At 39.3% G+C, this 10,617-nt stretch overlaps 2 protein-coding genes across 2 annotated transcripts in view; one reads left to right on the top strand and one right to left on the bottom strand.

Moving 5' to 3' along the window:
• Window positions 1–1,211, bottom strand: part of Cdr2 (cerebellar degeneration related protein 2) — a 25,435-nt gene extending 24,224 nt beyond the window's left edge. The window contains exons 1-2 of the mRNA XM_010623544.1: window positions 1,179–1,211; window positions 41–318 (exon numbers count right to left, since the gene is read on the bottom strand). Coding sequence (XP_010621846.1) covers window positions 41–318; window positions 1,179–1,211 — 311 coding nt within the window. The remainder of the gene's footprint in view (window positions 1–40; window positions 319–1,178) is intronic.
• Window positions 1,212–3,355: 2,144 nt separating this feature from the next.
• LOC104861844 (transmembrane protein 180-like) overlaps window positions 3,356–10,617 on the top strand; it is a 32,323-nt gene continuing 25,061 nt past the window's right edge. The window contains 7 exon segments of the mRNA XM_033758508.1: window positions 3,356–3,429; window positions 4,797–4,972; window positions 5,929–6,255; window positions 6,257–6,422; window positions 6,425–6,513; window positions 6,515–6,655; window positions 9,950–10,104. Of these exon segments, the coding sequence (XP_033614399.1) occupies window positions 3,411–3,429; window positions 4,797–4,972; window positions 5,929–6,255; window positions 6,257–6,422; window positions 6,425–6,513; window positions 6,515–6,655; window positions 9,950–10,104 (1,073 nt within the window). The 5' untranslated portion in view covers window positions 3,356–3,410.

The following is a 10,617-nucleotide window of genomic DNA, read 5'->3' as shown; positions in this document are numbered from 1 at the left end:
GTCCCGAGGATCGTCAGCCAATAAAGGCTCGAGAACAAACAAAGGAGGCGGGGAAAAGGCGCGGGGCCGCTCCCGTCCTTCTCCTCCCCGCCCCCCGACGCTGTCTTTCTGCGAGCGCGTCCGGTGTTCCGGGTCTTGGCGACACCGGCGGTGCTCGCGGTGGGCTATCGTCGTCCAGCCACTCAGGGCTCGAGCTGTGCCGGCGCGAGCGGCGAGGATCTCGGCCTGAGCAGTTGGGGGGTGGTTGTGGGGCGTCCTGGGGGCTTTCGAAGTGCGCTGCCCCGCCAGCCCTTCTAGTGTCTGGATACCAGTTTTGCTCTAGGTGATGCGCGCAGAGTCGGGGTAGAAGTTCAGGGCCGGAAAAATCCCTGCTGTGTGCCTGGGCTGTTTACCCCCGGACCTTGAGCCCTCGAGCCGCTGAGAATTATAGTTTTTAAAACGGCGGGCGCCAGCCACATTGGCGACTTTGGGGGCCGAGAGACTCGCAGGCAATTTTGCATACGATTTTTAAAAGGTTAGTAAAGATAAGCACCCGGGAGTGCGGGTTTGCAACGGAGAGGCGGGGCGCGCGCCTCTACAGAGACCTAACGGACAAACTTAGAGGGGACAGAAGGTCAGTGGTCTCCATTTGCTGTCGCTGAAAGGAGACGTTTAGGGGAGACGTTTAGGGACAAAACAGTGTGAGTCTAAAGTAGAGGTCAGTATTAAATGACTAGAACAAAGTTAGTGTCAAATTTGGAAAGAAGGGAGAGTAGTGGTTAGTTAAACCATCTACGGCAGCAGTGAATCTATAGATAGTACTTTAAATCAATAATTTAGTAGTAGCTCCTTCCCGCGGATAGGAAGAGCAACCAGAACTAAAATGGGAAGCACTCACGAGTTTGGCTGAAGGGAAAGTGAGTTAAGCTTCATTATAAATCCCTCTATGATCTTATTTTTTTAAAAACCACCTGCAAACATTACTGTGATTAAAAATAAGAATTTGTAGGGCCAGGGATTTAGCTCAGTGGTTCCGCCTCCTGCCTTCCAAGAGCAAGGTCCAGAGTTAGATCTCCGGTACCAAAAAAATTTTGTTTGTAAAGGAATTAGAGATTCTCAAACTTAGCTTTCAATACAAATGAATAAAATGTGTAATTTGGAGGAGCGAGCAGTTCATCCTAAATACTAGAGCCTCTCACCTCCCCAGCCTTGCTCAGTCGTTGTAACCTCATGCTTATGCTGGTCCATTTAGCGGTTGTTGCCAGAAGTTTACCCCTTTAGCCCTTAAGGAAGATTCCTTCATAGAGCAGAAAGTACCAAGGACCTACAGTCCGGAAGCCTAAAGTGAGAGTGTGCTAGTGGGTTCTTTTTAAAGATGCTATTTTCAGAAATGTTTTCCCCTTGGAAAAGCTTTAACAAAAATTGCACTGAAAAAGCAATTTAGCTTTGAGTGCTGTGAGTCCTGCTTTAGAGAGGTCTCCGTTCTTTCTAGGGTATACTCAGTGAAAGCATAGAAGCAATCATAAGTAGCCTCTTCGGTGATGTTGATACCATTTGGTTTAGTGGTAGGTTAATGAATAACTTCCCAAGTTGACTCTGAAAGAGGTTTGGGTGTTCACAGAATAATTTAACAGTATTTAGCTTACTTGTCCAGCCTAATCATTATGCCATTCAGCTGCTTTTAAAACTCTTCTGTAGAAAACTTGTGGTAAAGATCCAGCTTCAGAAGTCCTTTGTCCTTACTTTTAAAGACAAAATGTGTGTTTTAAAAAATTTTAACAATTGTTGCTAAAGTAAAACCATGAAAATAGAGTTTTTAGATAGCAGCAGTGGCTTTTGAAAGATCGTTAGTGGTGATTTCCACTTTGATACTCATTGAAGTTAGTCTTTACTATGCTGAATGTAATCTAAAGGAAAATATTGATAGCTCTTTGGAGAGGAAAGGAAGATGTTACTTTTCAAGATGAACAAAGAGAGATTCATATTGTAGGTTTTTTTTCCATTATTATCAAAACCTTATATTGCTAGGTACTGTGGTACATGCCTGTAATCCTAGCTGCTTGAGAGACTGAGGTAGGAGGATCATAATTCAAGGCCAGCCTGAGAAACTTAGTGAGAGCTGATCTCAAAATAAAAACAAAACAATTTAAAGGGCCGGGGATACAGCTCCATGGCAGAGGACCCCTATATCTGATCCTCAGTATTAAAAATAAATACACAAAAACTTTATATTAGTAGACAGAATGGGTACTTAAATTATTTGAAAAAAAGTTGAAGTCAACTCAGGGAGTTTATGACACAGAAAAATTCAGAGTTATAAATATCTGCCTTCTGACTTAATGATAGATTAGCTCAGAAAAAGTGTGGTATGCTTCTTATTTTAGGCATGCCTGAAATGAAGAAAAAGAAAAGTGCCTAGGTTTTGGTGGGCTGAATTTATATCTTGGCTTTTGGTTCTACTGATTGCCTTGTTTTGTCTTTCTGAGTAATAAAGCAACCTCTAGCCTCAGTCTTCATTCTCATTTTTTTTCATTCTCACTTATGCCAAAATAACTCCCTAGAGTGAGATCTTCACCAGCAGTTCCCAGCTTCAACTCAGAAAATTACTTTTCAAAGCCAAAAGTATTGACTGACAACGTGGTGCTGTAGTTCTTGTGCTTTTCAAGTGTCTGAGAACTGCATGATAATGAAACAATGAGATTTGTACTTTATCATTGCATCAGAATCTAGAAATATTGTAAGAACATAAATACATACACATCAGACATGTATTTTTTTCCAGTATTGGGGAGTGAACTCAGAACTTTGCACTTGTGAGGCAGGTGCAGCACCACTGAATGGTGCTGCACTAAATTCCTGGCCCCAGTAGGCTTATTCTTGAGCCTACTGTCAACAGTCAGCCTTGTTTGTTCTCTTTTTCAGGGGCCTCTAAGGGGAGAGGTCCTCATAGGTGCTTCCCAGATGTTATCCATTGCTGAGAGTTCTTGCTCAATTCATACAGAAATCACAAACTGGCGAAGTGTAGGTCTTTCAGTTTTAGCAGTCCTGGGCTTTGAGTGCCAGCAGGTATTAATTCTTTTAAAGGCCTTTCTTGCTCTTTGTTGCAGACAACTACCAACAGGCCTTAGGAACTCTTCCACCCACTGGAGACGGCGGCTCCACTGCTGCATTCTGGCTGCCAGCCTTGCTTTCTGACCTCCAACCATCCCGTGTTGGCAGTTCCAGCTGCAGCCAGCATAGCACCAGCACATGCTACCCCAGACAACAATCACAAATAGGCAAGAATATGTGATCTGGAAAAGGCTTTATTAGAACTGTGTGGTGCAGCCCAAGGGGAACTGTGCAGGAACTGACTCGGACTCACCTGTTTCAGGTTGTGTTGTACTCAGTGGTCATAGACGGGAAAGGGGCTTCTCTCGGATCTGCAAAGGATGGAGTCATCTGTGACAGGTCTGTAACTGATAACTGAAGCCTGCGTCAGCTGAAGTAAATGTCTCCTGGGGAGGTCATGACCCACCCGATACAGCATTGGCCTGGACACAAGGCTTTGGAGGCAGCCACGGAATAAGAGTACCTTTTGGGAAGCATCAAATCCCTCTCCTCTGTCACACCACTGTTAGGAGGCAAGCACTCTACAACTGAGCTACATCCCCATCCCCAGCTGGTGCCAAATAGTTTTCACTTAGTTTATGCTTGGTGCTTTCCATGCATATGGCGGTTAATAATTATTTTTTACAATTCTATAGGCCTACCATTCATAGAATCAGTCATTCTTGAGTCTCTCAGGGTAAAAGAAAGCTGTTGGGTCCGATAATTTGATCATTTGAACAACACAACTAGTTCTCGCCTACTAATCTGCCCTTCCTTCCCCTAAGAAGTTAGACAGTATGGACTGAACTGCCTGCTTGATTCAGCTTCTGAATTCCTCAAGTTAAAGTAGAGGCCCAAGGCTTACTCAAAGTAACATCCTCCAAGTTATGTGACTAGTAAGATTGTGGAGATGTGGCCAAACATTCTAAATGAGTCAGGGATGAACTGGGATGACCATGGTATGGTGTTCTCTCAAAGTTATAGTCAAGATCAAAAGGAAGATGAATCTCGGCCTACTTCCTGTTGGCTAACTTTTCCTCCTGTTTTCTAGTTGTATAGATCAAAGGGTAAGATGATAGGCTAGATTTGAGAGGAATAACTACATCAGAGCAAGAATTAGAATATATTATTTCTAGATTTCTCTTAGATATGTCCTATGGGTCAAAGCTATAGAGTTTATCAGAAGAGCAAGAATAAACCTTCAAATTGCAGCTTCTGAATGGACAACTTTCTCTCTCTTTTTCTTTTCTTTCTTTTGGTACCAAGGATTGAATTTGGGACCTTGCACTTGCAAGGCAGGTGGTGGCACCAATGAGCTAAATCCCCGGCCCTGGACAACTTTCCCTTAAGGAGCTTGCATCTATTTTCTCTCTGTGACTTTAGCAAAAGGCTGTCACTGCATTGTTCTTGTTCTGGAGGATAATAATACATAGACATATCTCTCCACTACTAGCTAAGCACATCCAAACTTTTGGGTAAATTCCACTTTATAATTTTAAAAAGATGCTCAAAATGTAAGTAGAGTCTTAGCCAATGCAACCTAGAATTCCTGGCAACATCTCAAAGTGTTGGGTGAGTGTGGATAATTAAGTAAAGTATTAAATCTAGTGATATAATTAAAGGTATTGGTTTTAAAATTAACTAATGTCCAGTAGAATATTACCAACCATGAACTACTGTATGGAAAGAATGGATTTTAACCTTTTTTTTTTTTTTTTTTAATATAGGGAAGCAAAGCTCCTCTGCATGGAAAATGACATTTTTTCATATCAAACCTACTGCTTGGGCATACTTGATGATAACACTAGGGACTGGAATGCTAAATTCTGTCTTCAGCTTTTACTATGTGAAACTGTTTTTACACTTACACAAGATTTCAGAAATGGCCTTCTATCAAGCGCAGGTGAGATAGAGTCACATAGTACAACTTCTCCTTCCTCATAGTTGTGTATTATTGCCACTTACCAAATAGCTGATTCTTTACATAGCTGAGTTATCAAGAAAAATTCTGGGGCTGGGGATGTAGCTCAGTGAGAGTACTTGCCTAGCATGCAGTGGCTCTAGGTGTGATCCTCACAAACAAACAAAACAATTCACCAACCCATGTCCAAGATTCTCTGAAGACAAAGATGTTTTAAGGATTAAACACTTAAAATGTAAATGCTTTAGAATTTAAATGGTAAGACTTGATCATGTGGAAAAGTACTTCTGTGGAACAATCAATATTAAGTTATTTGCCTTGAAAAGGCCAATGGCACTGACCAATTGTATTGCAATTCATTACTAATTAGATGATCAAAACTAATAGTTCATGGCTCTAAAACCCTTGTATTTTATAATGTTACATACTTACTACTGACAGCATACAACATCCATTTGAGTTGGTCAATATCGTTATTTTAACCTTTCCTAATGAAATTGTTTAAAACTGTGCCTTGGTGTAAACAAGCTATCACCCTACAGAAGCACGGCTGTGCATTCCCGAGGGAGAGCACCAACTCTGCCGTTTAATAGTGAGGCAAGGTGCATAACTTCTTTGGCCCTCAATTTACTCATCTGTGAATTGGGAGAAATAACAGTCACTATTGCATAGGATTGTTTTTAAGGATTTGATTAAATAATGTGTGTACAATACCTAGACCAAAATGAATGCACATTAGCTTTTGAGTAGTATTGGCTACAGTTCTTATTACTATTTCAGCTGGTCTTGAAAACAGTGTATTTTTTTTGTACTGGTCAACTTTAGATATTTCATGTAAGTAAAAAAAAAATCAATGGTCATTTTCATTTTATGCATGCAGTGGTTTTCAAGACAACTATAATTACATTGAAATAATCCTGTGTGTTCCTTCTCCCTAGATAATTTTAATGATCTGGAACATCCTTAATAACCTGACGGGATATTTTTGCATCAACTTTAAGGCTGATTGCAGCTTAAGTCATTGTCTTTCTATCTTGTACAGAGCCCCTCTCTGTGCAGTCGCCTTCCTGCTACCTTGGTTCCCTTGGAGACACTATCAAAAAGGTGACTGGCTCAGTGGACTTCAACTGGTGGCATCACTGTGTGCTTTTGACAGCACGCTCACCTATGTGCAGCAAGCCCACTACAGACTATTTGCAGAGACTTTTACTAGACAGGAAAGTAGGCTTCAGCTGATTAAAATTAACCAAGTGGCATCACTAGTAAGGATCTACCAGTATCATCTTCTGTGGCCTCATCTCTAATAACATGGAAATTCTGCCCAATTTTCAGGCTGCTGCCATTTTCATTGCCCTTCTTGTAGCAGCTGGCCTTTACACTGGTGTGTACCACCTGAGGCATCTGGAACCTAAAAGAAACCCCGAGGAAAACTTTCCTTGGAAAGTGAACAGGATGTTGCTAGGACCTCCATCTTCTTACTGATAGAACAAATCATGTCCCAGAAAAATTTTTACCTTTTTTTAAATAATTAACTTCTTCCAGGTCTTCCATTTAACTTTCTTCAACAACTTCATGATGATCTTTGCAGAAACTCTCATCCCCAGCGATGTTCTTTCTTCTTCCATGAGAAGCATCATGTATGGGGCAGGCTTTATTTGCCCACAGGTATGTGATAAATCTTCAGGTATTGTCCTATGAAGATGAACGATTGAACTCTCAGGTGGCTGAGGAAATGAGAGACTTGATTATCTCGGTGGTTTGAACAAATGCACTTGTTTATGAAGAGACGCAAAGATTCAGAGCCCCAGATGTTAATACAGTTCACTAGAAATGTAATAGGGCAACAAGATGAAAGGAAGAAAGAAAGAGAGCCCAGTGAAAGCCAAGCAATGTGATATGTGAAACATTTTAGTGTTTAAATTTAATTCCTCGAGCTTTCTCATTTAAACTTGAGCAGAACTATGGAAGAAAAGAAACTGGTTCCTATGGGCATGTAGGTAGTTTTGTTCAGGTATTTAAGATTTCTGTGATGGAAGAGTCACTTGATAAAAAATTCATGGAGTAAGATTTCAAAACACTTGGCTAAAAGCTTGAGTCTCAGAATTCCAGACTGTTATTAAAATTCCATGCTCATGACTACCAGTGTTATTGTAGAGGGCATGTCCTCCTTCAAAAACATACTGGCATGCTGTTTATTCTACCCTTTGGAGAACTGCTACATGGTTCCCCTTAACCTAGTATATCCACTAAAAATGTGACTTAACCTAGCCTTTGATACGGGTTTCTCCTATTTTTCACAATTATATAATAAGTAAAACCTGTTACTTATACTCTTCAGGGAATAAGAAATAAGTTATTCCAGATAGTTTTTACTGTTTGCCAAAAATATTTAAACCACTTGGGGTAGAAGTAGCTCTAGAATGTTTTAAGTGTGACTATAATTTCTTAAGCCAAGTATATCAGAAAGATAGTATTAAGGCTTGTATTTAGATGTCCCTCCAAAGCCTCTTGTGCTCATAAGTGGGGCTTTTTCAGATGTGGCTGGATCTAGAATGTGTGATGCTGGAACTAATTCCTGGTGCAGTTGGGATCACGGGCACTAGGATTAAGGGTGTGAGCGCTACCTGCCCTAAGTAGCCTGGATAAGATATAAGGGACAGAAAGAGCTGTGGCCATCCCTCAGTTGCTTTGCTACCTTCTGCCCACCATGAACTGTTTCTCCTCTGTGATGCTTATTTGCCCTGCCTCCGTGCCTTGGAGCCAGCTGCTTATGGACTGACACCTCTACAAACTGTGAGCTGGATAAACCTTTCCTCCTTTAACTTTGGGTGTTGGATATTTTGTCTCAGCAACGAGAAAGGTAACTAACACAGATAGAATTTGCCTTTCGGCTTAAGGTCTTTATGGTTCTGTTTATACCATTAAAATGATAACTCTCAGTCACTGAATGCTTGTTGTTTGCCATAGATAATGCCAAACACATTGTAAAAATATTACCTTATGTGATCCTCATAACAAATGCAAGGGAGAGATCCTTCTCAAACTTAAGAATATGGCTGTAGTCTCCTCAGAGGGAATCTGGCCTCAGCATATTAGCTATGTGACCCTGGTTAAGATATTCAACATTTCTGTGTCTTAGTTTCCTCATCTAGAAAATAAAAATAAAACTATGGCCTACGTAATGGAGCTACTATGAGGATTAAATGAGTTAAAACTTACAAAACACTTAAAATGGCACAAAATAAACACTCTAGAAACATTAACTCTAATTATGTACAATCTCAATTCGAAGCTGCAGATATTTATCAGACTTGCTGCAAGCAAAGTACTGCCTTCTTTGATTTAAGCTTCTTTGGTGTGGTTTGCCAACACTTATGTTGGGACATGCTGTTCACAGATTCCTCTTCAATAACATATGCCACAAGCCTCAGTTTGTAGAGGACTTTATTTTAGAAAATGTAGAGGCAGTCTTGATTTTCTTTCATGATTTTTTAACAATACTCACAACTGGCTCATGTCCTTTTTGTGTACTGGGTACAAGAATAATAACTAACAATGATCGAGTGCCTTATATGTTGGATAGAGAGCTAGATGAAGGGGAAGGACTAGAGGCATGGCTCAGTGGGAGAGTACAATAAAATAAAATTTAGGAGTGAGCTGCCAGTGGAGGAAATGTCTCTTAGGTGAAGTAACTCGTCTGTGCCCGTAGCTGGTTAAAAGTGACGCAGCTGGAATTCAAACTTGGCATCTGATTTTTAAAATCTTGTTCTTTCCCTTCTGCCACACTTCTTACATTATTAACTTCGTGGGTTGTGTGTATTTATGTGTTAGATATTGAGAAGAAGCAGCTTCACTTCAACATGTGGAAATATGCTACTTTATAATGCTGTAATCATAGCAAGAACCTAATTGGATTTGGGGTGTTTCGCATACTTTCTATCACAAAACTCTAAGAAATGCCTTGAATTACATCAATCACAGAGCTATTGTTTGTAGTGTCTGGAAAATGAGCTCTTGTTCCTTGAAAGCAGAGAAGGAAGCCAAAGAATGTCAGGGGGAAAAAAAACCCTTATGTTTATTAAAAGACATTTGTATCGGACTTTTTAAAATTCAAAATTCTCTTCTAATTATAAGATACATTTTGTTACTAAAGACTTTTCAGGCTAAACAATATACTTTTTAAAATCGAAAAAAATGATCTTTGTTAATGTACATATGTATATTTAGCATAACCGTTTCAGTCTAGAACAATGAACTTATTCACTGGAAGCAAGAAATAAGAGGAAAAAACCTAAATCTGAATTCACTATTAGAATTATGAAAATATACAAGGTTAGGCAGGACATATAACCAGAAGAAATACAGAATTGTAAGCTCTTTATCTCTGGTTTGCAGAGAGTACATTTCAGATTTATATCACAGTAAGAAGATTAAGATTTTTATTCATTCAATAAATATTTTTTAAATTGAATTTATTGATACATTCTAGGCTCACTAAAATTTTTTTTCACCTACTGTGAGTTCAATTTGGGCTTTAACTTTAAAATATGAATTTTTTTTCAATTGAAACTTTCACTTCACCATAAAGCAATGACTATTTGTTTCTCAGTGATTTTTTCTTATGATCACTTTTAGTAAAATCTCTAAATTAGTGTGAAGTAAAAAAATAAGGAAACCATTTCCTAGTTCATTTGTTTTACTGGGAAGAATCAGTTTGTTACTTATAGAACAGTAATATCCAGAGTTAATGTGTGTGTGTGTGTGTGTGTGTGTGTGTGTGTGTGTGTGTGTGTGTGTGATGCTATGGATAATAGCATCTCTAATCAGGATAGTGGTGGTCCTATAGTTCAGAAACAATTTTATTTTGTAATGAGAGAATTTATTTTGTCATCCACAGGAAAAAGTTTCATAATATGTGGGGTGCCTTCTTAACAGAGTGTCAATCTGTTTTCATTTCAGTGCCTTGTACTTATCATGTGGTCCTGCCTGAAGAAATGTGGTTACTATCAGATTATCTTAATTTCTTTCTACCTAGAAGGAGCAGCTTCGGTTGTCATGTTACTTCTGGGACAGGAATACTGTTACTATCTGGCCCTTTATCTCACTATTATCATGTAAGTAAATGATAGTTCCAGTCTCAGGATTACACTGGGTCTTACCATTTGCCTTTCAAGCAGTGGAACCAACATCTTTGATCTGAACCAAGTTTATTTTTATTTTATTTATTTTTTTGGTTCTGGGGTCGAACTTGAGAAGCAGGCTGCGGAACCACTGAGCCAAACCCTCCACCCTGAACTGAGTTTAACATTCATTTCTGGGCAGGGTCATTGTACTTTTCTGCCAAATTGTTTAAATGCTAACAGCTTGCTTTTTGAAGGAATTTCATGTACCTAATTTTGTAGTAAACTCAAGTTCCTTTTTTTTAACCTTTAAAACTACAACATTTAGTAAATGCTACCAGATATGAAAAAAAGCTGTGGGCTTTTATTCCTCCTCCAACTCTTCCTATTTCTATATTGATATTTCTATAGTATTGGGAATTGAATAGTGTGTCTGCACTGAGCTACAGACCATTTTTCTTTTATATATATATATATATAGATAGGTAGATAGACAGATAGATAGAT

This window comes from Fukomys damarensis, unplaced genomic scaffold, assembly GCF_012274545.1.
Source record: "Fukomys damarensis isolate Sample0158 unplaced genomic scaffold, DMR_v1.0_HiC HiC_scaffold_34, whole genome shotgun sequence".
Classification (NCBI taxonomy): Eukaryota; Metazoa; Chordata; class Mammalia; order Rodentia; family Bathyergidae; genus Fukomys; species Fukomys damarensis.
Note: the sequence above shows the minus strand (reverse complement) of the source record. Positions and strands in the feature narration are given on the sequence as shown.